Source organism: Mirounga leonina, unplaced genomic scaffold (assembly GCF_011800145.1).
Source record: "Mirounga leonina isolate KUSES-001 unplaced genomic scaffold, KU_Mleo_1.0 Mir_418, whole genome shotgun sequence".
Lineage (NCBI taxonomy): Eukaryota > Metazoa > Chordata > Mammalia > Carnivora > Phocidae > Mirounga > Mirounga leonina.
This window is the reverse complement of record NW_023270739.1, coordinates 7,088,945-7,116,565: the sequence shown is the minus strand read 5'-3', so window position 1 is coordinate 7,116,565 and position 27,621 is coordinate 7,088,945. Positions and strand designations below refer to the sequence as shown.

Below are 27,621 nucleotides of genomic sequence, written 5' to 3'. Positions count from 1 at the left end.
GCGAGTGGAAGGCTGATTCATCTGAGGTCAGGAGGGACCTCTGGGGAGGAGCGGCTGAGCCAGGTCTTGGGGAGGGAAGCAGAACGAGGCTTGGGGTTCCAAGGCCTGAGATCCAGAGCCCCACTCGACAAGTGCCTGCTTCCTATGGGTTCTGCCCACAGGGGCCCCACCCACCACCCTTCTAATGGGGCGGGAGGAGATCCCTGAGCCTACACAGGGGCAGAGGAGAACTCTGAAGGACCAGTCGACAGGCTCACTACATCGCGGAGTGCACACCTGGACTGATGGGGGTGGGGTGGGAGCATGAAGTCTCCCTGGCAGGCGATGGGGGAAGGGGATAGTGGCAGATAGAACTACGGAGGTCAGGGGCGTTTTGGAGTGGTGAGACTGCGTCAGGGAAGGGCCCTGGATCAGGCCATCTGGGGTGCTTTGGGGTCAGCGGGGCAACTGCCTGATTGGCCTGAGGTGGGGGGGAATGCCTGCCCAAAGTTTCAGGCAGGAGAGGTGAGTGGGTTTAGGGAAGTCAGTGTGGGGGATCTGCACGTCCTTAGGCCAAAGAGTGGGAAGAGGGCAGGCTGGGAGAAAGGAGAATTCCAGGTGGGCAGCGTGGTGGAGGTAGTCGGGTGGAAGACGTCATTGTGGGACGGGCGAGTTCGCAGTGGGTGAGGGGTCCAGGGGCTGTCCCGGAGTTCTCTGAGGGGTTCCCGAGGAAAAGCGGTAACCGCGATCGCCCAGCAGAGGGACTGCGGGGTGTCCGGCCCTCGCGTGGGCGGGGGCGCGTCTGGGGGCGGAGCCGCCGCTGGGTGGGGCGCCAGGCCCCGGGGGCTCCCGGCGGCGGCGGGCGGGGACCGAAGCCAGCGGGACGCCCGCGCCCGCGGCCGGCCCACAGCGAGGGGGGCGGGCGGCGGTGAGTAGGCGGCGGCCGGCCGGGCCGGGCCACGCGGGCGGCGGCTGCTCGGGCAGGTCCGGGCAGGGCCGGGCGGGGAGCAGCGAGCCCAGCCGGGACCCCGCGCCGGAGCCCGAGCGCGGACACCGAGGCCGCGGCCCCGCCTCCTCCCCGCCCTGCGCCCGCCGCCCGCGGGTCGGCGCCCGCAGCTCGGAGCGGCGCCGGAGTCGGAGCTGGAGCCGCCGCCGGAAACCGGCCGGAGTCGGGCCCGGGGGTGAAGCCTGATCCCGGAGGCGCCCGGAGCCTGTCCCGAGCCCCGCGCGGCTCATGGCGGGGCCGCGGGGCGCGCTGCTGGCCTGGTGCCGCCGCCAGTGCGAGGGCTACGGCGGCGTGGACATCCGCGACCTGAGCAGCTCCTTCCGGGACGGCCTGGCCTTCTGCGCCATCCTGCACCGGCACCGGCCCGACCTGCTGTGAGTGCTGGGGGCGGGGGGAGGGGCGGCGGGCGGGCCGGGGCGCAGGGCGGCGCGGGCCCGAGCTGGGGACCCCCGCCCCCCTCAGTGACGCGGAGCTCGGGCGGTGGCAGGCGCCGCCCCCACGGAGACCGAGACGCCGACCCTACCGACGGGCCCTCAACGACTCGCGGGTCACCGAGCACCCGTTCCCCCCCCGGGGGACCCCTTCCTCACGAGGCCCCGCCCCCGCCCACTGGGACACTGAACCTGCCCCCCATACTGGTCCCTGCACAGAGGGCCCTGGCCCCGCCCACAGGGCACTGATTTCCGCCAAAGAGACACCTTAGCCCTCCTTGGGGACCCTGGGCCTTTCCCGCACCACTCAAACAGGCGCACTGAGCAACCCCCTCTCCGCGAGGCATTGAGGCTCGGCCATCTGGGAGGGGAGTCCTCTGGCTCACTTCTCTGATCCCCCCGCCCCGTGCCGTCTTGTGTCTAGTGCCTGGCACAGAGGAGACCCTGGGTTAATAGTGGTTGGATGAATGGATCCACACCCCCTACCTCCCACCCCAGTTAGGACACAGATCTGCCTCCCAAGTGTGTACCCACAGCCCTACGGTCCTCAATGGGGCAGGGAGGCTGAGGGAAGATTCCCAAGGTCTGACTGACAGCCCCCGGGGCGCTGCTCCAGGGTGTGAAATGGCCCCTTCTTGCCCCCAGCTGCCAGGTGAGGTTCTCATGGAGATATTTATTCAGACCCCAAGAGCAGTCGACTTGGGGCTTCTCTCTCAGCTCCCCCTGCCTTGAACTCTGGAACCTCTTCATTTATTCACTCATTCACTCATTCATCAAACACGGAGTGAAAATTAAGCTGGGGCCCACCATTCCTTGGGCTTCCTGTCTCATCTGCAACTTGAGACCCAGAGACCTGGTCTTTGCCTCTTTTGCCAACAGCGCCCCCGACAGGGCTCCCCGAGCCTGGCCGGGTCTGGGGTCTTTGGGTGTCTGTCCCACTGCAGACCTGTGCTCCCGCTAATGGCACCTGGCAGGGCCCCGATGGAAGCGACAAGGGAGGAGAGAATGGCCTCAAGGATCCCATCTGTGTGCTACCGTGTCTGGGTGCTGGGGCGGGCCCCGTGTTGGGCCGTGGAGGAGAGGGTTTTGGGGGGGTGCGGCTGCAGAAGCGAAGGAAGACGAGGTGGAGACGCCCATGGGCGCCTGCCCGCTGTGGGGTGGGTGGCAGCCGCTCTAACACAACCATGGGCTGGGGGCGGGGGAGCTCAGGAGCGGGAGTTGGAAGGCTGGAGGAAGGGCGCCCAGATTGGACCCCTGTGTTGGAGCAGAGGGCTCAAGGGGCCTTCGGTTGCGGCTGGGGAGCAGACAGTGAGGCAGGAGGCAAGGGACAGGGCCAGTGTGTGAAGGGACCTCAGGGTCAGGCTAAGGTGATCGGTGGACCTGAGCTGGCCAGCATCAAAGTGCAGGCTGTTTGGCTTCGTTCAGCCACTCCGTGTTCTAGATGTGCGAGCTGGGGTAAATCACTGGACCCCTCCAGACATCAGTTTCCTCATCTGTACAGTGGGGTTGATAATAGGATTTATGTCACAGAATTGTTGTGAGGATTATATGAGATAATGAGTATTCAGTTAACATGAGTTATTACAAGTTGTGTGATTAGACAGTAGGGTGTGATGAGGGTATGTTACTCCTTCGTTTGTGCCGGGCCCTGCCTGGTAATGGAGATAGCAGGAGCCAGGGGCTCCCCCTACGAGGGAAGGGTGTTCCCGCGGCCAGAGGGGGCCACCTGAGCAGAGCCCCGCGGGGGTGGGGGTGGAGCACTGCTGGGGCCCATAGCATGGGGCAGGGAGGATCAGGAGATGCAGCTGGCCCAGAACGCCAGGGCCTCTTGCTGGCTAAGGAGGGTGGATGGAGCCATGCGGAGCTTTGTGGGTTTTAAGCAGGGGAGGGCAGCTCCCCTCCTGAGAAGAGGTTCAGAATCATGTGTAGACATTCATTTGTGGAGCGGGCCAGTTGCCTGGCTACCAGCCCATTGTGCAGAAGAAAAACTGAGGCCCAACTGCCACAGGAGGCATAGGGAGGATCTCCATGAGAGTAGGGGTAGGGTAGGGGCTGGGGGCAAGTCATCTGAAGGGGTTCAAGCTCTTGGAGCTGTGGGCCCTGCCGCTGCTGGGGGGCGGGGTTTGTCATGCTGGGGGGCCTGGTTCATTGTTGGCCACCCCTCTGACCCCCAATCCAGGCATCTTTAAGCTCCCTTGAGGGCAGAGACCATGTGGGTTTCATTTTTGTGTACTTCATCTCCCCCAGAGCCAAATAGAACTTCCCCAGCTTTTGAAAACTCTCAGAAAATATCTGTGTTACCAAAGCCCAGATGTTGATTAGGGACAGAGATGGGAGTGGGGAAGAAGCTGCAGGAAAAATCAGCGTCTCCGGGGTTTTTACAGTTTTCACAGAATTTATTCATTTAATAAATATTTGTTGAGCACTTACTAAGTACCCGGAACTACATAGGGTGTTGGGGGCACAGGGTGAACAAAACGTGAGCCCAGCCTTCTAAGAACACTGTGGGGGAGACTGAAGTTAACTGCCAAGGCAAGTTGCTTTTGTGTCCTTTGGTCTCTGAACAAGCCTTTGTTGTGGCTGGGCTGGTGTCCCCTCACCGGTTCACAGGGTCACAGACTAGGAGGCTGAGGTTTAGAGACTTTAAATAGCTTGCTTATGGTCACACTCTTAGGCAGTGGCAAAGCAAGTGTGCCTAGGGACCCAGCTTCGGCTCGGGTGGGGTGGGGGGTAGGGGCAGGGGTGGGGGGAGGGGGGAGGGAAGAGGCCTGGCCAGAGGTGGCAGAAGGGCTGAGGCTCATTCTTAGTCAGCTCCCCTGTCCTAGTCCACCCAACCTTGGGGCACCTCCCTCTGGGGTTCTCAGGCTACCCTTTCTCGCCTCGGCCTACCGTTCATCTGTTCGCTCATCGCTCATCGTACCTGGACTCTGCCTGGAGCAGTTTGGGGGCAGGAGGCGGGAGGCATGCTTGCCTGCGCCCTTGTATCAGTGAGACCTGCCCTTCCCAAAGCCCAGACTCATCCAGCCCTCCCCACCAACCTGGGAGGGGGTGCTAGAGCTTCCCCCAACTTACAGATGGGAGAATGAAGGCCGAGAAGACTGCTGACCTGCCCCAGGTGTCACACAGCCAGGCCTGGAAGAGCCGAGTCTGGGACCCTGAGCTTGGAGGTGGTGCTAGCCTGTTCTGATCTCTGGGCCCACCATGTGGGAGAGTCAAGGCTGCAGTTTTCAGCCATAGAAGGGCAAGACGTTGGGAGGGTGCCCCCAGGAGGCTGCCGAGCCAGAAGGCTGTGGTGCCTTTGCCCAGTTTCAGCCACTTGAGCAGCCTGGGGCGCTGAATGGGAGGAAGGGGACAGATAGAGGCGGCAGGCTGGCCAGGTGTCTCCCGCCAGGGTCCCCAGGGCAGGCCCCGCTGCCTCTCACCTATCCCAGCTTAGAAACTGGGAAACCCTTTACTGCTCCCCCAAGGGAAGGGGTCCCCAGGAGTGGCCCAGCGGGTCGGCCAGACGTTCTCAGTAGCTCTGGAGTATGTACAGTTTCCAGTCGGATTCAGACTTGTTCTTCTATTCCTGGCCCCATTAAAAAATTACATTCGTCTCTGGGCCGGGTCGGGGATTCGGCAAGTCGGTGCGGCTCCTCTGGGTTTGTGATAGCCGGTGGAAGGTCCAGAACTGTGGATCCTCGGGGCTGGGTGGCTTCCCCTCTCTGGGTCTCAGTGTCCTCATCGGTAAAATGGGGTCAGTACCTGCCAAGAGAGTTGCTATGAAAATAAACTCCCGACAGGAGCTCAGCACAGTGCCTGGTGTGAGGTCAGCAATCCGTGGCCGTCCCCGTCATTACATTAGTCCTGGTCTCGGTTTTGTCTTTGCCACTGACTCAGGACATGGCTTGCCGGCATAGTGAGAGATCTTAGACTTGAAAGGTTGGACTTAAAAAAAAAAAAAAAAAAAAAAGCTTGGACTTGAGCCCCGCCCCTTCAGAGTGATTTCCAGGCTCTGCTTGGATGCTTGGGGCGGTGTGGGGGCCATGAGCTCCTGCTCTGCGCCCACCCGGCAGGCCTGGCTCTGTTAGCCTGTGCATGTTGCCTCAGTTTCCTCGTTGGCCATCCACAGACCCCTCCCCCAACCCTGCTGAGGCCCACGCTGGCTGGGATGAGGTCACCTCCGTTCCTGCCAGACCCACACCCCTGCCCCTGTCACCTCCTCAATGCTCCTCCTCCCCTTTACCTCTTGCAGAGATTTTGATTCGCTTTCCAAGGACAATGTCTTCGAGAATAACCGTTTGGTGAGTCCCCAAACAGATGGAAGGCTTAGAGGCTGTGAGTGTGTGGAGGGGGGCGGGGTGGGCAGGGGTTCTGCAGAGTAGGAGCTGAGGCGAGGGGCTCCTGGACTGGCTCTCTGAGAAGCTGCTTTGCACTGGGGCCCTTGCTGCTCCTCTCCCCACCCCCCTTCTTCCTTCTGGCCCATGTATGCCTGGGGCACCCTGTGCGGCCAGAGCTGAGGGGAGCCCGTAGCCCTGGACCCTTCATCCCACTGCGGGAAGCTGGGCCTAGGCTGCAGGGCACTAACCCTAACCCTGCCTCCTCCTCTTCCTGTTGTGGCCGCTTTCGCACCCACCCCCGCAACTCCCCCCCCCCCCACCGCCCCGCACCTGCCCCCACTCCCACCCCTGCCCCATCCCCCCACCTTCCCCCACTTTACCCCACTTTACCCTTGCCCCCCCCCAACTCCCACTCCCCTCACCCCACCCCCTGCACCTGCCCTCACCCCAGGCCTTTGAAGTGGCTGAGAAGGAGCTGGGGATTCCCGCTCTCCTGGACCCCAATGACATGGTCTCCATGAGTGTCCCTGACTGCCTCAGCATCATGACCTACGTGTCCCAGTATTACAACCACTTCGCCAGCCCTGGCCAAGGTGAGAGGGAGGCTGGCCCTGGGCGTGGGGCTGGGGAGGTGCCGGCTGCGGAGCTCAGAAAACAGCACATCATTTATTCACTGGATCATTCATTCGGTCGTTGAAATAGGGATTGAGTAAGACAGCACTGTGCTGGGCCCTGGGGGTGCTGGCTGTCCTCGTGCAGCCCACAGTCGTCTGGGCAGCAAACCCCGAAACCAATCACTGAACGAGAGTAAAAGTAGACAAAGCAGGGTGCGCTTTCGTTCATTCGCTGTGAGTTCCCCTCTCTGGCGCCCACCCCCCCCTCACTTCCTGTTTGCAGACACTTCCCTGGGGCTTTTCCTCCAAAGCCAGCAAGTGGCCCTGTGGGGCTGTGGTGCAGCGTTGTCCCCTTGAAATGACCTTCAAGGTCTGAGAACTGAGAGGCTGGGGACCTGGGGTGGGGGTTGAGAGAACCACAGGGTGCTTCTCTGAGTCATCACTGGGTGGCTCCTGAGCCTCCCACCTGGGGCATCCTCCTGCAGGAATCTCTCCTGGGGACAGCTGGGCCTCTCCTTGTGCAGAGAAGAAATGGGCCCAGAGAGGAAGCAAGGAGGTCAAGGTCACACACAGGAAAGCTGAATGGCGGGACTAGAATCCAGGTGTCCCCACACCTGTGCTGGGTCCCTGGGGGCCTTGCCCCTCCCCTGTCCCGTTTTGGTCCTCCCCCTTGCCTTGGCTCTCCATGTGGACAATCTCAGCCTGTCTCTTTAAGAAAAAGTGTTCTACTAAGTCAGGGTTTTTATTTTTATTTTTTATTTTTTTTTCTTACTAAGAGCAAACCATACTTACTGTAGAAAATTGAGAACATAGCAAAGAGCATAAAAATTAAGATAACCTGTTACCCGCCCCCCTAATGATAGAGATCAGTATTAAAGTTGAACAAATAACATTATGTGTGTTTTAGTAGGAATCAAAATGAAAGTATTTCCCGGCCACTGAGTCTTTGGTGAGAGGCAGTAGGGTGGAAATTAAGAGCATGGGTGTCCTTGACTATCTGGATGACAATGGGCCACCATGGTCACCTGTCTACCTCAGTTTCTCCTTTGAAAGGCAGGTAAGAACAGTGCTCCATCTCTTAGGGTTGATGTGAAGAGTAAGTGAGGAAGTGTGCACCTGTGTCTGGCCCTTATTTAGGGCTCAAGGTTCACATTATTATGACTCCTTTATTTCACTGGTTAGAGTGTAGCTTGCTTACTTAGAATCACAGTTCAGTCTCACCCTCTGGAAGGTTCCCTGTCTCCAAACCCTAACCTCTTTCAACTAAGCTCTTTTCTGGAGGGCCACCCTTCCGGGGACCTGCGAGGCGGGAGGGGTGGGCAGCGGCTCCCCACAGTACTGTTGGTGGTGCCCGCTGGGTTCCTGGGTCCTCACGGGGCAGCCCTGGTGGGCCCAGCTCCCCTAGCCGTGCCTGGGAGGGGGCACCCCCCCTGGGCTTGTGGGGGTTCTTATTGATAAAGGTACAGTTTGTGCTTCTCATACAACTTGGCCTCTAAACGCGAACTGTTTGTATCCCACCCACTGCTCCGCCAGAGGAAACAGCAGTGTGTTCCCACCCTGGAGGCAGAGCTGGCTGTGAGACTCCCCTAGATGGTCCTGGGCTGTACTTTCTGGGTGACTAGAAGGATTTCAGGGGCAATCTGGACCAGACTTGACTTTCCCTGGACCGGGTCGCTCTGGAACCTGGCCCTGGCTAAGACACAGCACCATGCTGAGTGTTCGCTGGTGCCAGGCTCCATGGTGCCAGTGACCCTGGGCCCAGCCACTGACCCTTCCTTCCAGGAGCCACGGTGTGGTCTGGGACCAGAGTGTGAGTGAAGGACACCCAGCGGCTGTGTGAAATTGCAGTCACGGGGGGCAGGGCGAGTGTTATCCAGATAAAATCCAGCTTCTTTTGTTTTGTTTTGTTTTGTTTTTGAATAGGCCCCATGTTGGGCTCCACGCTGGGCATGGGGCCTACTCAAAAACCCCAAGATCGAATCCTGAGCTGAGATCAGGAGTTGGATGCTTAACCCCCAGTGCAGCTTCTTAGTGGGGCCTCTGAGGGTCTCTCCCCACTTACCTTGAGCTACTCACTGCCCCAGCCGTAGGCATACTAAATTTTTTGTGTTTTGAATACATCATATTCCTTCTCTGCTCAGCCTTTCTTCCTGGTGATCCTCCAGCCCCGAACTCCATTTTCTGTTCCACTTCTCCCACCCACAAACATTTCTTTCCTACCCATCCTCTGATCTTCACATTTTGCCTCCTCTAAGCAGCCTGCCCTGATTTACCCCAGGTGCTCTTGCGGCCCCCAGCCTTGTGGTGAACACAGAAGACTCTGGTCAAAATAGTTGGATCACCCCTCCCTCTTCCCCTGCAGACCATCTGTGTTTGGTTCCCAGCTACGTAGCCCCCAGCACCTACTACTTACTCATTCATTTAACAAATATTTATTGAGCCCCTACGGTGTGCCGGGAACTGTGCTAGGTGCTGGGGAGAGAGCTGAGAATAGGAGGGAGAGAGAGAGAGAGAGCACAAATGAAGAGTTAGTATAATTTCACGGGAGTCCAATGAAGGAGACAAAACGATGGGATAAAAAGCAGTGGGAGGGGACGTTTGGGTGGCTCAGTCGGTTAAGCGACTGCCTTCGGCTCAGGTCATGATCCTGGAGTCCCGGGATCGAGTCCCGCATCGGGCTCCCTGCTCGGCAGGGAGCCTGCTTCTCCCTCTCCCTCTCTCCCTATGGGCCGCTCCCCCTGCTTGTTGTACTCTTTCTCTCTCTCTCTCTCTCTCTGACAAAACAAGTGAATAAAGTCTTTAAAATAAAAAATTTTTAAAAAGAAATTTCTTATTAAACATACTCACTAGTCCTTTTTTATATATATGCACAAGACATATATTACATTTTCTTTAAATAAATCAAAAAGAGGGGCATCTGGCTGGATCAGTCAGTAAAGCACATGACTCTTGATCTCAGAGTTATAAGTCTGAGCCCCATATTGGGTGTATAGATTACTTAAAAATCAAATCTTTAGGGACGCCTGGGTGGCTCAGTCGGTGAAGCATCTGCCTTCGGCTCAGGTCATGGTCCCAGGGTCCTGGGATCGAGCCCCGCATTGGGCTCCTGGCTCAGTGGGGAGTCTGCTTCTCCCTCTGACCCTCTCCCCTCTCATGCTGTTTCTCTCTCGCTCGCTCTCTAAAAAATAAATAAAATCTTTAAAAAAAAACAAAACAAAAAAACAACACAGCAACATGTGATGCATGGAGATATTTTCTATTTCACCTTTTAAATGTGTTGGTTGTAACCACTAACTTGATTTCCAGGTCCGCTAACGGATTGTGATCTAGTTTGGTAAATGATATTTAAAAATTTTTTTTTTTTAAGATCTTATTTATTTATTTGACACACACAGAGAGAGACACACACACTGAGAGAAGGAATACAAGCAGGGGGAGTGGGAGAGGGAGAAGCAGGCTTCCCGCGGAGCAGGGAGCCCGATGCGGGGCTCGATCCCAGGATCCTGGGATCATGACCCGAGCCGAAGGCAGCTGCTTAACGACTGAGCCACCCAGGCGCCCTGGTAAATGATATTTTAGACGACGGTAAGGAACTTGGATTTTATTCCTAAAATCATCAAATGGTAAAATTGATGTTTTGGGGTATACGGCTTTCTGAATTTTCATTTTTTATTTTCATCACTGGGGACAGAGTAGGTGCTGCGTGAATATTTGCTGAAGTAAGAAAGGAGTGGAGTCTCCAAGGGGGCTGGTGGGCTGGGGTGGGTGCGTTTCTTCTGCCGTGAGGGCGTGCGGCCACACCAGCCCATTTTCCTGAACCTTGCAGCCAGCACCACGTGGTTCCTCTCTTTGCCTTCCCTCCCATCCCCTTACCCTGCTGGGACGGAAGCTCCTGGTCCTGCCGCGTGCTGGGCACCTGCCCATTCTGTGATTTTACTGTTGCCCTAGCATTTCCACTGACCCCGTGTGGTCAGTCACTGTCCTACTCTGTGGTGGCTCGGGGAGGTTAAGCAGCCTGCCCTTGGCCCTTGGTTTGGAAGAGGAGGTGTCTCCTGGCCTGTGTGAAGTGGGAGCCTGCTCTGGTCTGGCGGTGTTGGGTAGTCTTCCCAAAGGCCATAGCTGGGGAGTTCAAGTTGTAGGCCGGCTGGGGGCCTCCTGGGCCCCAGGGTCTCCACCTTCCTCAGGGTCTCTTTCCTGTCTCTTGGCAGCTGGTGTCTCATCACCTAGAAAGGCCCAGGCACCCTCCTCCCCGCCACCCGAAGCACCTACTGCAGCAGAACCAGAAGACAGGGTTCAGGTAGGCGGATGCCTGGCTGGGGGGGAGGCTGAGTGGGTACCATTGCAGTGTTGATTCTTGGTCCTTTCCCCACTGGCTTTGGAAGTAGAGCCTCAGGCTGAGGGGGCATGGGCCAGATTCCGGTCCCATTCTGTGGGCAGGGAGCTCCATTCTTTCTCGAGAGCTTGGGGCAGGATCAGGAGACACCAAGCCTAGGAAGGGGGCATCAGACAGTCTGCCACACTGACTTTGTCATCCTGGCACTGACAGGATTTACACATGTAATGTAGCAAATATTCTCCTTGATTCCTGTCAAGACAGAGCTTTTAGCTTCCTAGCATGATTCCGTTTTGTCCTCTCAACAACCCTGGGAGGTGGGTGGTGTGAGTCCTGTTAGATGAGAACCCTGAGGCTCAGAGAGGTTTGGTCATTTGTCTAAGGTCAGCGCCCCGCTCCAAGATGCTTAGAGTGACACCAGCCCTTCACATCTGGATAGCACTTCCCGGGGTGCAAAGGGCTTTTCCCACCTGCTCCCCGATTTGTCCTTGCTGGAGGAGCTCCTGAGGGCCCGGGGAGCCTGGCCCGGCGTGGGTGCCCAGTGAGGTGGGGCTGAGACAGGCAGGGGTTATAGGATTCCACTGGCAGCTGGGAACCCAAGGCCAAGGGATGTGAGCAGCTTGCTCAGGTCACAGTGCTTGGAAGTGGAGACACTGGGATTTAAACCCTGCTGCAGCTGTAGGAGGGGAGGCAGAGAAGGCAGATGAGGTGGGCCTAAGACGAGGTCAGGCGTCAGGGGCCAACCTGCAGGGATGGGACAGGGGTCAGAGCAGCCAAGGGGAAGGGAAGTTACACAGCCAGCAGCCATCTTTCTGGCAGAGAGGGCCCCAGAAACTGGAAGTCAGGATTTCTGTTTCCATTCTGACTCAGTGACCTTGAGCAAGTCTTTCCCCCCGCCACCGCTCTGGGCTTTAGTTTCCTCATCCGCAAAGCGGCGACTGTGTCCCTCCCTCTGTTCCTCCGGGGCCCTGATGATGTGCATTAGCACCGTGAAGCTCGTGTGCACTTGGGGGACAGCGGCTGCTGGGAGGGGAAGGGGGCTGTTCTAGAACAGGGAGGCTGGTGACCGTGGCCCCGCGCCCCTCTGCCCGCCCCGTTCCCTGCAGGGTGAGGAGCTGTCGTCGGGCAGCCTGTCAGAGCGGGGCGCCCAGCAGACCCCCAGTAGCACGTGTGCTGCCTGCCAGCAGCACGTGCACCTGGTCCAGCGCTACCTGGCCGAGGGCAAGCTCTACCACCGCCACTGCTTCCGGTGAGTGGCCGTGGGAGCCTGGGGGGTGGGGGGGGCGAGCCCCCCAGCACCCCATTTCCAAGGAGGGGAGCTTCTGTGGATCCAGCATCACAGTGTGCCAGGCACACTGCAGGGCCCTTCATGCCGGAGCATCTTGCTTATCAACCCATTTTACTGATGAGCCAACTAAGGCTTAGTGAGGGGAGAAGCCTTGTCAGTCACAGAATCAGAGGAGCTGAGCTCAGGGGTTCTGCCTCCCGCGCCGGAGCTCTCTGAGGCCAACGACCTGATGACGATTGAGGAGCTGCTTTAGAAGCCCTTGAAAAAAGAAAGGATTTTTTAAAAAAATCACAATAACAACTTGCTTTCAATGTGTGGCTCCCGGAAGAAGCCAAGTTTAAAGAAAATGGAATAAGAGACAGGGAAAAGACAAATAACTTAGAACATGTATGAAAACATTTTTTAAAAAATATTTTATTTATTTATTTGAGAGAGAGCATGAGCGAGCGAGAGAGAGAAATCAGGAGCCGGGTGGCAGCGACAGAGGGAGGAGAAGCAGACTCCCCGCTGAGCAGGGAGCCCCGTGCAGGGAGCCCGGGATCATGACCTGAGCCGAAGGCAGACACTGAACTGACTGATGCGCCCCTGAAAACATTTTATATGTTGCAAAAAAGCAAGCAGAAAATAGTCAAGGGTGGGTGCCTGGGTGGCTCAGTCATTAAGTGTCTGCCTTCGGCTCGGGTCGTGATCCCGGGGTCCTGGGATCGAGCCCCGCATCGGGCTCCCTGCTCTGCGGGAGGCCTGCTTCTCCCTCTCCCACTCCCCCTGCTTGTGGTCCCTCTCTCGCTGTCTCTCTCTCTGTCAAAAGAGAAATAAAATCTTAAAAAAAGAAAAAAAAAATAGTCAAGGGAAGCCAGCGACTGAGTTCCAACATGCATTCGACTGTGGGTTAGTGTGTGTCTGTGTGTCTGTGTCTGTGTGTGTGTGTGGGTGTGTGTCTCTGTGTGTCTGTGTATGTCTGGGGGGGGGTGTGGGGGTGTGGTGGCCAGGCCTGGAACCCCAGGGGCCTGACTGCAGAACTGAGGCGTCACGAGGGCAAAGCTCAAGCAGGGGCACCCTTATACTAACACATTCACATCTGGCCGTGAGGACAGCATTTTAAGGACTTTTTCCAGGGACCCCCAGTAAGAAATACATGTGACACTGTGACCAGTTGTGAATACACACCTGAATAAGACCCCGCGTAAATAGACGCACAACTGGAATGAGAATTTTCTCAAACAATATATTCTTACTTGTGCGGTGCACTCCGGTATGTTGTATTTTACTCTGTTTCATAAAAAACAAAACCAAAAAAACCTTGCTTGGTTGACAACAACTCAGTCGGTTTCCTGAGCCGCTGGTGACCGACGGCCCCGGCACTGGCTGGTACCTCCGCGCGGGGACAAACCTTTGCTTCCTCTTGCAGCACAAACTGAAGGCATGTTTCACAATTTATGTTGCTTGATTTCATGTGATTTTATTGTTCTGTGCTTCTGGCGGTTACCCCTCGCCTCCTCCCGTGGGAAGGCCGGGGTACAAGATCCAGGCTGGCATACGCGAGGAGGGAGGGCAGGAACAGCGGGGGCTCCTGGGGGAGGAGGAGCCGGTGCCCCGGGCCGGGTGCCCGGCTCCGCTGAAGCCTCCTCCCCACCTTCTCCCTGGCAGGTGTCGGCGGTGCTCCAGCACCCTGCTCCCCGGAGCTTACAGAAGTGGGCCTGAGGAAGGCACCTTCGTGTGCGCGGCGCACTGTGCCAGGCTGGGCCCGGGGGGGCGGTCGGGGGCCAAGGCCGGGCCCCATCTGCAGCCAAAGCAGCAGCAGCTTGCAGAAGAAGTCAGGGATGTGGACGGAGGCGGCACGGGTGGTAACGCGCCCGCAGGGGCTGAGGTGGCTGTCCCCAAGGCCAGCCCCGAGGCCCGGCCCCAGATCCCCACCAAGCCCCGGCTTCCAGGCAAACCACAGGACCTGGGCAGCGCCCCGGCCGGCCGCCCCACGCCTGCCCCGAGGAAGGCCCCCGAGAGCCCAGCCCTGACACCCCCCACGCCCCGGCCCCGGTCCAGTCTGCAGCACGAGAACTTGGCCGAGCAGGGTAGCAGCAGTGGCCTAGTAAATGGTGAGCAAGGGTCCAGCGGGGGCCGGGCACTTGCAGGGGCGCGTCTGGTGTTTAAATGTACGTGCGCATCGGGAGTATTCGTGTGTCCGCATTCTCTGGGCCTTGTTCAGCTCCACATCCACGGGTGGGGGGGCCCGCTCTGAGCCCAGGCCCTGGGCACAGTCCTGTTCAGGCCTATTTGTGCCTTCGAGGCCCTGCCAGGCTCAGTGGGGAGACAAGCACAGATAATAGAGATTTCTATAGAATGTGGAAGTCTGTTAAGACAGGGGAAGCAGAGGCTACTGTGGGTTTCATGGGGGACACTCGGGGGTCAGGGGAGGCTTCTAGGCTGAGTTAAGGCAGTGTTTCCTGTCCACATTGGGAAGTGTCCGAGGGACACTTGGGTCCCCCCTTCTCGGCTGAAATGCCGATGGGGTTTCCAGGAATCCTGGCCTTGCCCCCATGACCATTCTTTACCTGTTACCTTTGGTGCTTATCTAATCTCCCCAAGTGCTGGGTGGTGCCAGGTGGGAGGTGAGGTGGCCCTGGCCACCTGGAGTCCCGGCTCTGCCAGGTAGAAAGGGAGGGCACGCCGTGGCTCCCTAGTGCCCGGCTCTGCTGCCCAGCCCACAGCCGCCCATGAAGAAGGCCTGTCTGACTCTCCTTTCCCATCTAGGAAGGCTGCACGAGCCCCCTGTCCCCAAGCCGAGAGGGACGCCCAAGCTGTCAGAGAGGTACGCTGGCTCGGAGAGGCTTTCCCATGTTGGAGGCCCTCGTGCTGGGAATGGGGGTGCCCCTGGGGTCTGGGGGGTGGGCAAGGCTTCCGTGGGCACATGAGTCACCAGCAGAGCCTCCCGAGGACGTGCAAGGCTCATTCTGGGTGGGTGACGCTGGGGCTGAGTGCTGGGCCCACATCTCCTTCCCCGGGGCTCCCCTGGGGTCCCCACTCCTGTGGGGAGGACTCCTGGTAGAGACAGTGCCTCTGGAGCCCCTGGACCTCTCCACGCCCCTGCTGCTCTGTAACGTGGGAGACGTAGGCCTCACTCACAGAGCTGCTGTGAGAAGTGGCAGCTGGGTCTAGAAAGACGCAGAAAAGCTCCGCTGTGTACCTGGCTCAGGCCCTCCAGACTGGGACTCTGTGTCCCGTGTGAGGACAGCTATTTCCAGCCGTTCTTTGGAGCTGTGCGTCCCCTGGGAGAGTGGGCCCCAGCTGTAATAGTAGTTAATGCTCAAAGAGCACTTGCTGTACGCAAGGCCCTGTGCCCATTGGAGCCTTAGAATGCCCTTGTGAAGGTTACTGTCCCCATTTCATAGGTGGGCGACTATGGAGAGGGGCCAGGTGACTTTCTCAGCCTCACACAGAGAGCCCTTGTGGGTCCTTTCCTGGGCCGGGCTGACGGAGGCTATGATGTGAAGGTTCACTCTCCCCATTTCAGCTTTGGGCCCAGACTAACCCCACGGGGCTGGGGGAGAAGGGTGCAGTTTCTCATCCACTCCCTTTGAAATGGACTTAAAACTCTCCAGAGAGAGGAGGATGCTGCCTCCCTCCCCCACCCAGTGGTTTCTGCCTCTTCCCACCTCCCTCCAGGACACCAGCCCCCAGGAAAGACCCCCCATGGATCACACTGGTGCAGGCAGAGCCAAAGAAGAAGCCAGCCCCCCTCCCCCCGAGCAGCAGCCCCGGACCTCCGAGCCGGGACGGCAGGCAGGTGGAGAATGGAGGCGGGGAGGAGGCAGCCCAGCAGAGCCAGGTGACAGGTGGCCCGGAGCCCAAGCCCTACAACCCCTTTGAGGAGGAGGAGGAGGAGGAGGAGGACCCCCCAGCTGCACCCAGCCTGGCTGCTGGCCCTGCCCTGGCCCAGTCGGCCGAGTCCACACCCAAGTCCCTGCACCCCTGGTATGGCATCACCCCCACCAGCAGCCCCAAGACGAAGAAGCGCCCTGCCCCCCGCGCGCCCAGCGCGTCCCCACTCGGTGAGTGCCATCTCTGGGAGCTTTCCTGACGAAATGCTGGGCTCGGGGGCCGGAGTCAGCCCAGGGCTGGGGAAGGCTGTGTGGTGCACTGGGGTCCCCACCAGGCCGGGGGCCACGTGTGTCCTCTCAGCTAATTCAAGAGCACACCTGTCGGGTAGGTAGCATGCGCCCATCTTGCAGTGAGGAAGGAGGCACACAGAGGGGTTTGCCCAAGGCCTCATAGCACTGAGCAGTAGAGGCAAGATTTGACAGGCAGGAGGCCAGAGGCTCCACGCTCTCTCCTCCTAACCCCCCGTGACCCGCCTCACGGTGAGGTGTTGTGAGGATGCGATGTGTGCCTCAGTGAGGGGCTCAGCACCGCCCGGCTCCTGGAGAGCATGTGGCCGGGGTTCGCTTGAGTGCTGCCTGTCTAGTCACTACCCTCCCGTCGCCGGGCACCTTGGGCCCTGACCTGGCTGTGTGTGACCTTGAGCAGCTCCTTCCCTGTGTCTGCCTACAGTGTCCCCATCTGGAAGACAGTGGTGGCGGGCCAGCCTCGGGGCGCTGTGCCTCCCTCCAACCATGCCCACTCATCCAGCCTCGTTGTAGTTGTTTTTTAAAAAGATTTGTTTATCTATGTGAGAGAGAGAGACCGGGAGAGAAAGAGAGAAAGAAAGAGAAGTGGGGGGAGGGGCAGAGAGAGAGAGGGAGAGAGAATCTCAAGCAGATTCCCCACTGAACGTGGAGCCCGACTCGGGGCTCGATCCCAGGACCCTGAGATCATGACCTGAGCTGAAATCAAGGGTCGGACGCTCAGTTGACTGGGCCACCCCAGGCACCCCCTGTTGCAGTGTTTGTCTGTCACCATCTTGGGGGCTTCTCAGGCCTCAGGCCTGGTCACCTGCCATCATGGCTGGGGTGCGGCCGCCTCCAAGACCTCAGCTGGAGCCCCTCGGACAGGGGGGCTGAGAGTGCATGAGAGATGCGGGGAAGCAGGGCTCAGGTGGCCCGGGGCTCCCCGCTCCGGCCCCTGCCGGAACCCCGGGACCCTCCAGCTACGGGGGATGGGCAGCTGCAGGACGCTGAGTGCTGAGCCACACACAGCTGTGTCAGCCCCGGCCCTTGCCGGGCAAGTGCCTTCCCTCTGAGTCTGCCGCCTCATCTGGAAAAGACAGATGGCGATGCTTCGGAGCATGGTATCCATCACCCACACGAGGATTAACGCGGCCCGGGGCGGTGCCTGGCCAGGGCCGGCGCTGCGAGGGCTGCCGGTTCCTCCCCTCTCCTGCTGGTCCGACGCACAGGACGGGCCAGCCTGGGCTCTCTGCCCTCTCCTCCCCCGGCAGCCTCGCCTCCTCCCCTGGGCTTTGCTTTGGGTCAGATCAGACCTGGGAGGGGAAGTGGAGGCAGTGGGCACGTGCAGGAGGAAGTGGGGGGCAGTGAGGGAACCCAGGACCACAGATGTGCCCTGAGGTGGTGCCCCAGATCCCGAAGGGTGGGCGCTGAATGTGGACAATTCGGCGGCTGCTGACCTTGGTCCTGTCATGCCCTTGCTGCTCTCTGGGCCCCGGCCTTGTCTGCACATGGAAGCACTCTGTGGAGAGGGGACGGTGTTGGGGGGCTGTGCCTCCTCGCGGGGTGCTCATGTGCTCACTTGTTTGTTCAGCTCTGCACACTGCCCGCCTGTCACACTCAGAGCCGCCCTCGGCAACTCCGTCACCAGCCCTCAGTGTGGAGAGCCTGTCCTCTGAGAGCTCCAGCCGGACCCCCTCTGGGGAGCTTCTGGAGCCCCCAGTTGTGCCCAAGAGCTCCTCAGAGCCTGCAGTCCATGCCCCTGGCACCCCTGGGACCTCTGCCAGCCTCTCTGCCGACTCCTCCTCCCTGTCCTCCTCTGGGGAACTGGTGCAGCCCAGCGCAGACCAGACACCTCAGGCCAGCCCTGGCCTTGCCCCCGGTACTAGGGGCAGCCCGGCTCCCCAGCCAGCCAAGCCCTGCAGTGGCGCTGCCGCCACCCCTCTCTTACTGGTTGGAGACAAGAGCCCCGTGCCTTCCCCTGGAACCTCGTCCCCGCAGCTCCAAGTAAAGGTGAGTCCTCCCCCTTGCTAAGAGCTGCTGTCCTGTCTGGTCTCAGGGCGGGAATGTCCAGGGTCTTCCATCTTTGCTGGCCTCTGACTTCTTTTCTGACCTTGCTGTGTCCATCTGCCCATTCCTGACTCAGTTCACTGAGGCACAGATTGATCTATCCGTCCTCGCATCCATCTCTTCACCTGTCCACCTGCCTGGTCCTTCATAGAGTGATGCGTCTGGGCACCTGTTTACTTGCCTATCCCGTGTACGTGCCCATCCGGGACCCATTTCCCCAGCCACCATCTATCTTCACATCCTTTCTGTTCACGAGGCCCTGTTTATGCCGAGGCCCCCTCCCAGGCCCTCCTTGCACTCCGTCTCCTCTCGGGGGCACCCATCTCAGGGAGCTCGTTCTCCAGGTGACCTTTGTGGCTGTTCGTGTAATTGTTCCTCAGTCCCATACCGGGAACCGGGGGTCATCAGGGGTCCAGGACACTCCTCTGGGCATCTAGTTCCTGAGGGCGCCTCTCTTGTAGCCATAGTCCTTTTGGGCCACCAGGTTCTGATTGTCCACGTCTGTGCACACTCTGCTGCCCCTGAAGGCCCAAGGCTCATGTGGCCCCGGGTGGAGGGTGTCAGGACAGCTCAGGTAGGGCGGCAGTAGTCATGGTCTAATGGACCTGACAGAGGTTAAGTCTGGGGAGCAGGCTGAGCTGTTGGTCCAGCTCTTACCTATGCACCTTTCAGACATTTCACCTGCCCTGACCTGGCCAGTAGCCTCCTGTCCAGCTCTGCTACCCACCTGCTGTGTGACCTTGAGAAGACCCTGCCCCTTCTGTGGGCCTCAGACTGCTCTGAGGAGGCCCAGGGTTCCCTGGTGGTGGCAGGTGGGGGAAGAGGTCAACTTTGGACACCCCGCCCTCCACCTTCAGGCGGCACCTTTTATTTATTTATTTATTTATTTATTTATTTAATCTTTTAAAAGATTTTTATTTATTTGACAGAGAAAAGGAGGGAGAGAGACAGAGAAAGCGAGAGAGCACAAGCAGGGGGCGTGGCAGAGGGAGAAGCAGGCTCCCTACTGAGCAGGGAGCCCGCTCCCAGGACTCCGGGGTCATGACCTGAGTCCAAGGCAGACGCTTAACAGACTGAGCCACCCAGGCTGAAAGGCTGAGAACCCTTGGGGACTCAGGGGCCTTGGGCTGTTTGACCCTGCTGGGCCCCTCCACTCGTTTGTTCAGCTCTGCACACCACCCGCCTGTCACACTCAGAGCCGCCCTCGGCAACCCCGTCGCTGGGGTTGGGCCCCTCCAGGTGCTGCCCTGTGGAAACCAAACCCTGCCATGCCTGGACTCAGGCCCTGGTACTTTCCCTGCTCCAGAAATCCCAGGGCAACTGCCTGCCTGAAAGAATCTCTCCATGGGCTAATGTGGGTGGGGTGAGCAGGGCTCCCTCCAGCCTCCCTCAGCTGCTGGGAGAAAGTTGGGTAAACACTCCTGGGAGCACTGCAGGCCTCAAGCAAGACCTTTCCATGGGGCCCGTCACGACGACACTGTGTCAGATGAGCTGGGGAAAGCAGTTGGAGGACATTGGCGTTGCCCGTGGGGCAGGCGAGGCCCCGTCCCGGCTGTCTGGCTGTGCTGACCTCAGGGGGCAGGCTTTCCACAGAGGGTCAGACAGATGCAGGGCTGGGGTGCATGGAGCGGGGTGCAGCAGAGGGGAGGGGTCTTTCCTGGACAGGGAGGAAGGAAGCTACTCTTTTCCTCCATCTCCCGGCCAGATGGAAGGTGGGATCCCTGCTTCCTGTCAGGGTGACACGGGCCAGGAGCTTCATTTCCCTCTCTGAGCCTGAGAGTTCCTGCTAGAAAGGGGTGGTTGTGAGGCTTGAGTGAGTGAGCATAGCCATCTGGCCCTAAACTCCACGTCCTGACCACTGCCCCCGGTGCTAGACGGCTGCCCCGGCCCTAGCTTGGGCCCTTAGGAAGTGCATGACCTTGAGCCAATTAATTAAGCTCTCTGAATTTGAGTGTACTCAGCTATAAAATGGCATTACAATACCCATTTTGCAGAGAGGTTGGGAGAAAAGTGTGTATAAAGGTATCCAGTGCAGGACTGGAGGCGGGAAGCCCGTGGAAAGGAAAATGTTTGTCGAATGCCTCTGTGCACCAGAGCTGGAGTGCTAGGGGAGTCTCTCTCTCTGCCTGGGCTGCCCCCTCCCGGCCTCCAGGCCCTAGTCCCATGTAGTCAGGCTGCTGGGGGTCTTACTGTCCCCCCTCCCCAGACTTATCCTCTGCCATTCTCCCTGCCTTTAGTCTTCCTGCAAGGAGAACCCTTTTAACCGGAAGGCGTCACCCACAGCATCCCCAACCACAAAGAAGACCACCAAGGGATCCAAGCCAGCCAGACCACCTGCCCCAGGACACGGCTTCCCGCTCATCAAGCGCAAGGTACCGGCCGGCAGCCCGCAGGCGCTTGGCCGCCTCAGGTGTCCTGGGGACTCTTGAGAGGATGGGCTGTCTGGGCAGCTGCTTTTGGGGGTGCTGAGAGGGGCACTTGGGGGGGCCCCGATGGGAAGGTTTAACTTGCAGCCAGGGGGGATTTTGAGCAGACCAGCTGTTCTCAAGCTGGAGCGTGGCTGGTGCATTTCACTTGTTACTAATAATAGTTCAAGGATGGAAGCACTCACATGATACACTTGGAGTTAAACAGATTAGAGTGTTCTTGAGTTTCTCTCTCCCCTAGGGTCACTCTCTTACATTGTGATATCAGTTCTGGAGTGGCAGAGGAGGGGGGCGGGTTGCCACGAGAGGCAGGAGGTTGTGCGTCCCTCTGGGGGTGCCTTTCAGCCCTGGGGCCGGGGGCACGGAGGGGTTGGGGCCCCTCTCCAGAGCGGCCCTTCCACACACCGGGCTCCTGCACTGGCCGCGCTGGGGTGTGGGACAGAGCCCAGGCCCAGGGTCTGTGGAGGCCAGTGCTGGCCCGCGAAATGGCAAAGCGCCCGGCAGCGGGCAGGTGGGACAGGTGGGCTGTCCTTCCGGTGACCGGGGCATTGTTGGGCAGGTCCAGGCCGACCAGTACATCCCCGAGGAGGACATCCACGGAGAGATGGACACGATCGAGCGCCAGCTGGATGCCCTGGAACACCGTGGGGTCCTGCTGGAGGAGAAGCTGCGGGGCGGAGTGACTGGTGCGGGAGCTGCTGGGAGGGCCTGGTGGGTGGGGCTCGGGTGGCGGGAGCCTCCCTCCCCGACGGCTCCTTTGAGGGCTGCAGGTGCTGCCAGCCCTGGCCTCAGTGGGCATCTGGCTTCCAGAGGGCCGTGAGGACGACATGCTGGTGGACTGGTTCAAGCTCATCCACGAGAAGCATCTGCTGGTGCGGCGGGAGTCTGAGCTCATCTATGTGTGAGTCCTTCCCGCTCGGCCCCCTGCTCGGCTCCCGGGAATCCGTGGAGTTCAGCACGGAGCACCTTCCCTGCCTTCGCTCCTCACTGATGGCCCCGGGGCAGGGCTAAGAGTTGGCTGTTCCCACCCTCTAGTTTCAAGCAGCAGAACCTGGAGCAGCGCCAGGCGGATGTGGAGTACGAGCTCCGCTGTCTTCTCAACAAGCCAGGTGAGCATGCCCCCCCACCCCCGTACTCCTCTGGCACCTGCCTGGGGGCCTGTGACATTCACGAGTGGGCCCAGGTCTTACCCTACCGGCCCTGATGGGCGAGAGGGCCAGGAGGTGCAGTCTGGGTCCTAGCAGGTGATAAATAGGCTCGAGTGATGGCAGGAGAAGGAACAGCATGGCCAGTGTGGGGGTGTGGCCTCATGTGGCATCAGGGAAGACAGGCTCGCAGAGAGCACCAGGCCCAGGAGCAGGCTGGCCTATCTCCTGGGACTTGTGGGTAGACAGGTCCCCGCTGGGGAGAGCCTTCAGGCTCCAGGGCCCAGGGCTGCCCCAGATGAGTGGGTGACAGCAGAGGTAGGTCGGGGCTCATGGCCGTGAGGCCAGAGCACAGCCAGACTTCACCCGCGGTGGGAGGGAAGGTGGAAGGATCCCGCGCACACTGTGGCTCAGAAGGACTCTGGGGGTGCCGGGCGGGATGGGGTCAGAATGGTGGAGGGGCAGCGGGTGGGACTGGGTGTGGAGTTACATAGTCCTACGGAGTCCTGTGTTCTGCCGTGTTCCACCGCGAACATGCTGGAGGCAGGGGCCGGGGAGCGGGGGCTAGGCAGGTTTCTTAGCCTTACTGAGCCTTAGTAGCTTCAAGTGTAAGGCAGGCTGAAGGGACCCGCCTTGCAGGGTATTCCTGGGACAGGAGATGGCGGATGGGAAACCCTCCGTGCCCCCCGAGGGGCTGGTGGTTGATGGTTATTATGTGGCTGAGTTGGGGTCTGTGGCCCTGATGTGTAGTTGAACCACAGGCAGGCAGAGAGACCACAGGAGCCAGGGCTCTTGGCCACTTCCTCTGGCCCAGACCGTGGGCTTCACTGTTTCCATTTCACAGGTGAGGAGATGGAGAGCCAGAGGTTGAGTCTTGCCCATTGGTGCTGGCGCTGGGCTTCTAATCCCTGTCTCTGACTTGGCCTGTCCCAGCGCACGCAGCCCCTCCTGCCTGCTGGGACAGTGGTCCTGCTTCTCCACCGACTAGGGAACCTGGGAGGCTAGATAAGACGCAGAGGCAGAAGTGTCTCTGGAGGCCACTCCACCGCCCTCTATGAGTCATGCCCATATCTCCTGGAGGCTGGGGCACGGCCCCCACCAGAGGGAGCCACAGTGAGGCCCTGTGGCTGGAGTGGGCGCAGTGCGTCCTGTGTGTGTGCCCCAGGCCAGCCTGGCCCTGGGCTTACTGTGTTGCTTTTCTAGCCTGTGTGATGGCTGCACGTCCTGGGCTTGTCATCCTGTCCCGGAGGTTGCTTTTGCAGGGTGGGCCTGATTTATAAGGCCCCAGGTCGGTTAGGGACCCATAAAACACCATAAGGGCTGAAGCCTGGGGATGTCAAGCTACCCAGGATCAAAGACTGGCTCCACCCTTGCTGTGTGACACTGGCCAAGGACCCAACTTCCCTGAGCCTCAGTTTCCCCACATGTAGTGTAGGGACATGACCTCCCCAGGCCCCACATTTGGGAAGTAGCAGAGGGATTTGAATTGGGATGGTGACTCCCATGCTGTCCCCAGAACTATGCTGGGCCACCTGCTCCTGAGCTCTGGCAAGGTGAGGTGTAAGGACATTGGAACATGACCGGGTTGGGGGGGGCTGTCCTCAGGATGTTTATTTCAAGATAGGGAGGCCTGTGGTGGCAGATGTGATAGAGGGAAGGCTAGGTGTGGGCACCCTTCCCCTGGGAGCCTATGGGCTGGTTGAAAGGGAAACTAAGGTGCAGGTGGGCCCTTGGGTGGTCCTTTGGGATGGCTCGGGTTCTTGAGGCTGGTGGGGCAGCAGATATATGACACTTCAGGGACACCTCCTGGCTGGGCTCACCACCTCCAGGGTCCTGTCCCCTCTAATCTGCCCTCCTTCATGGCATCATATGAAGATCCCAATATGCCACTTGGGTTACATTGTTTCTATTGCATAAGGACCCCTGGGGTCCCCTGTTACCTCCCCAGCCCTGCCCTGCTCTGGCCAGCCCGCCCTTGGAGGCTCTCAGCAGGCCCAGCCTGAATCCTGCCTCCAAGAAACCATCTAGTGAACATTCGTTGAATGAATGAGCAAAAGCAGGAGCCCCTTTGGCAAGAGCTGGTCTCTGTTCTCAGAACATGTGTTGTGCTCGCCGTCCCGGAGCCCCCTTGAGGGGTTTTTTGGTAGGCAGCCTAGTATCCTTGGTCTCTTCCTGAACAACCTTCATTTCCCCCAAAACTTGTCATCCCTCCCCAGGTGGGCCCTCCTTCCTGTCCTCACAGGATCCAGCATGTGGCTAGGCCGCAACCACCTCAGCACTTAGGCGTTGATCCCTGGCTTCCTGGGAAGGCAGGAGGGCTTCCCCCCGACTCAGTTCCCCAACTTTTCTCCTTGGGCAGAAAAGGACTGGACAGAGGAGGACCGGGGCCGAGAGAAGGTGCTGATGCGGGAGCTCATGACCCTCATCGAGCAGCGCAACGCCATCGTCAACTGCCTGGATGAGGACCGGCAGAGGTGAGGTGGCTGGGGAGGGGGGAGGTCCCTGTAGGAGGGGCCCAGAGCGGGCCAGGCCAGCTCTGCCCTCACAGCAAGCAATTCCAGCACACCCTCCCTCAATTTGTGGGAGGGACTCAGCCTGGAAGGGACTGAGAGAATATGTGTCCTTCTTCCTGTGGGACACTCGACTTCCCTTTCTCATTTTAGGGAGGAGGAGGAAGACAAGATGTTGGAAGCCATGATCAGGAGGAAAGGTGAGGCCCCTCCCAGGGCTCTGGTCCACCCGAACTGTGGGAGGGCAGGGGGCAGGTTGAACAGAGGGTCGGAGTGGGCACTCCAGGGATGGTGTGTGCAAACTCTTAGCCTCTCTCTTGAAGGGAGGGCCATGTGTGCCGAGGCAGGCTAGCCTAGAGGCAGGAAGGCTGTGGCCTGGGCTCAGAGGGTGGGCTACAGGGAGGGCTGGGGTGGGCAAGGAGCACCTTCCCAGGGCGGCTGCCTGAAGTCAGGAGTTCCTCCTTGATATCTGCAGCTGATCTTGGAGAAGTTTGTGGGCTAGGGGCGCCTGGGTGGCTCAGTCAGTTAAACCCCTGACTCTTGATTTCGGCTGTGGTCACGATCTCATGGTGGTGGATGGAGCCCTGCGTCTGGCTCTGTGCTTAGTGGGGATTCTCTCCCTCTGTCCCTCCCCTCACCCGGGTGCTTGCACATGCACTCTCTCTCTCTCAATAAATAAACCTTAAAAAAAAAAAAAAGAAGTTTGTGGGCTCAAGCAGCCGTGCCTACTGGAGATAAGATGGTGCCCGGAACAGCTAAAAGAGCACTGGCCTGGGAGTCAGGAGACCTGGTTTCATCTTGGTTCCACCAGTGACTCATTTTGTGGCCTTGTGGTTAGGTCTGGACTCTAGTCAGGCTGCTTGGCTTCCAGGCCCAGCTCTGGAACTTAACTATCTGGGTGACTTGGAGCCCGTCATTTCAGCCGTGCAGGCCTCCCCCTCCTCGGCTGCAGCATGGGGGTGCAGAGCGTTCCCGGGATGGTGCACAGAAAGCGCTTCGCCCTGGGCCTGGCGCCCATATAGAGCTCAGCGGGTGTTAGTCCATTTCAAAGGCCCACAGTTGCCTTGTGAAAACTGAGGGTGAGGCAGATGATTTTTGACGTTCCTTCTAGCTCTGTCAGTGTCCGTGTCATAAATCCATGCCATGCTTCCGAGTTCCAGATTGCTTCCACAGTTGTTTATTTCTGGATCCTTGCCAAATCACTGGGACAGGGGCACGGTCCCCGTCCTGCGGGCTCACAAAGGTGAAGTGACATGCCCAAGACTCCAGATGAGCTGGAGGAGAGGAGCTGGGCCTTCGTCACTGCCCCTGGCCCGCCCCGACGTACCCCCCCTTCCCCACGTGCTAAGCGCTCCCCTTTCTCTTCTGCAGAGTTCCAGAAGGAGGCTGAACCCGAGGGCAAGAAGAAGGGGAAGTTCAAGACCATGAAGGTGCTGAAGCTGCTAGGAAACAAGCGGGATACCAAGAGCAAGTCCCCAGGGGACAAGAGCTAACAGCGAGGGCAACCAGCTGGGACTTCCACCCCCCCCTGGAGCACGCAGCCCTTGGGCTGTGTTCTGCTGGGGGGGCACCCTGCTTCCCATCGGGATCAGTCCCGGGGAAAGATGACGTCACGGGAGGGGGCCTCTGGGTGACAGCCTCTTCCTCCTCAGGGTCCTCTGGCTGGTCTGGGCCAAAGAATTTTCTTCCCTCTTCTCGGGGCCGCACGCAGCTGTGGCTCAGCCCTGCCCGGTCTGGTTCTCATGACTCTAGAGGCTGTGACTGACCCAAGGAGCAAGCAGGGCCCTGGGTCCAGGGAGCGGCGGGGGCTGACCACCCCTGCCTTGCGTCCCACCCACCGCCTGCCGTGACGGGCAGCCCCTGGGTCCCTCTTCCCTTCTGTACCATGTCCAGATGGGATTGTTAGCTGGCAAAGTTCTGACCCGAAGGTCCTTCCACTCACGCGGTCTGCCCGTGGTGGACCTCTGGCCCGGTTCTCCTGCCTTCAGGGCTCTGCTGCTCTTGGCAGGCCGCGAGCCTGGCTTGGCCGCCCTGGCTTCTTCCCGCCCCAGCCCTGGCTCCGAGTCCCCGTTTTCCTTCCAGTGCAGGTGGCCCTGAATCTGTTTCTCCTCACTCAGGAGCTCTATTTATGAAGTCTAATTAGGTTTGAGCTTGTTACTGTGTCCTCAGACACAAATGGGCCTGATGGACAAATGCCTCCCTCTGTCCCTCAAAGCTCTAGGAGGTGCTTCTCTTGTCCCCCCTCATTCCATCGGAAACCTCAGCTCCCAGGAATGGGGGCTGGGTGGCCGTGCTGGGCTGGGTGGGTGCCCTAGAGCTGAGTCCCCAGGGAGGGCCTCTGGGAGACAGGCCCCAGGGGCAGTTCTGGTCCCCGAGCGTCAGCGGAGGGAGCTGTGCTTCATGGAGGTGCTAATCCTGGTTCCTTACCACGCTGTAGTCTGACCCCTCATTTAGACTTGCCCCCCGCCACCCCAGGGTTGGGGGATGGTGGGCCCATCCCTGGGTATGGTCATCACCAGTCTGTCTTCTCACACTTGACTGTTGTCCGCTCTCTCCCGACCTGTCCCCCCGAAGGACTGATAGCCACTCACCCCTCTGATGGCCACGGGAGAGGAGGAGCCGACGGGGACATTTGCCTTTTCCCCAGGGAATGTGTCCAGCAGCCCCCGGTCAAAGCCCTGTTGGTATAAGCTATCTCTGGGGCGCTCTAGGGCCCCCTCCCTCAGCACCCCTCTGGGGAGAGTACGCACTGTATTAACTCGCGAGGATTTTCCTCACCAACAATAAATGGAGACCACCTCAGTTGCCAGTGCCCCGGAGCCTCGGGCGCTTTGCCCTCAGCCGGGTCCGCCTTCTTCCCTGCCTCCGCCATGCCCCGTGGCCGGGCCGCTCTGGTCGCCCGGGAGAGGGCGACTGGGGCTGTCCACGGCCAGGGGCCTTGGCCTCCAGGGCCTGCCAGGGGGCAGGACTCCTCCTCTGCCGGGAGGGGCAGCTCCCGCCCCTGCACAGCCCCTGGTGGTCTCCTTCCAAACATGCCCGTTGACCTGGAGCTGGTCACCAACCCCAAAGGCTTTCAGGGCCAGGCAGGTCACACACCTGACCAGGCTGGGTGTAACCTGAGGGGTGGCTCTGGCAGGCTGTCTTGTGTCTGGAGACTCAGGTAGCGGGGCCTGAGGTGAACTGGGGTGTCTGTGCCCTAACTCAAGGGGGAAGTTCTTCCTTCCTTAAGTCACTGTAGCCTGTGGGAATGCGGGCCCAGTGTGGCCAGAGCTTTCCATTTTTCAAAAGAAGCTAGAAATCCAGATTGTGTGTGTGATTTGTAAGTGTTGGCAACTAATCTGAATTTAAATCAAGGGTAGGCTGTGTTGTCACGGGTGGGCCCGAGGTGTCCTGGGCTTCTCCA

General features: G+C 59.4%; 1 protein-coding gene across 2 annotated transcripts; it reads left to right on the top strand.

Annotated features, from left to right (window-relative positions):
- Positions 1 to 995: 995 nt before the first annotated feature.
- MICALL1 (MICAL like 1) lies at positions 996 to 27,020 on the top strand. Of its 2 annotated transcripts, XM_034987537.1 has the most exons (17): positions 996 to 1,359; positions 5,651 to 5,699; positions 6,187 to 6,328; positions 10,558 to 10,646; positions 11,789 to 11,931; positions 13,618 to 14,063; positions 14,719 to 14,776; positions 15,631 to 16,016; positions 17,662 to 18,080; positions 20,375 to 20,509; positions 21,123 to 21,249; positions 21,374 to 21,464; positions 21,599 to 21,672; positions 24,068 to 24,182; positions 24,372 to 24,418; positions 25,590 to 25,648; positions 26,793 to 27,020. In XM_034987537.1, exons 1-17 carry the CDS (start codon positions 1,214 to 1,216, stop codon positions 26,796 to 26,798), a joined length of 2,532 nt encoding a protein of 843 aa, XP_034843428.1. In that variant the 5' UTR covers positions 996 to 1,213; the 3' UTR covers positions 26,799 to 27,020. The 2 variants fall into 2 exon arrangements, with proteins under 2 accessions (XP_034843428.1, XP_034843427.1); XM_034987536.1 differs by having other exon boundaries at positions 998 to 1,359; positions 25,590 to 27,020.
- The last annotated feature ends 601 nt before the right edge of the window (positions 27,021 to 27,621 follow it).

What these genes read in the sequence shown, in the direction of transcription:
- MICALL1 (XM_034987536.1), top strand. Translation starts at nt 1,214, where the DNA reads ATGGCGGGGCCGCGGGGCGCGCTGCTGGCCTGGTGCCGCCGCCAGTGC. An exon ending in CTTCGCCAGCCCTGGCCAAG is followed by an intron (nt 6,329 to 10,557) that starts GTGAGAGGGAGG and finishes GTCTCTTGGCAG; the next exon opens with CTGGTGTCTCATCACCTAGA. An exon ending in TACCACCGCCACTGCTTCCG is followed by an intron (nt 11,932 to 13,617) that starts GTGAGTGGCCGT and finishes TCTCCCTGGCAG; the next exon opens with GTGTCGGCGGTGCTCCAGCA.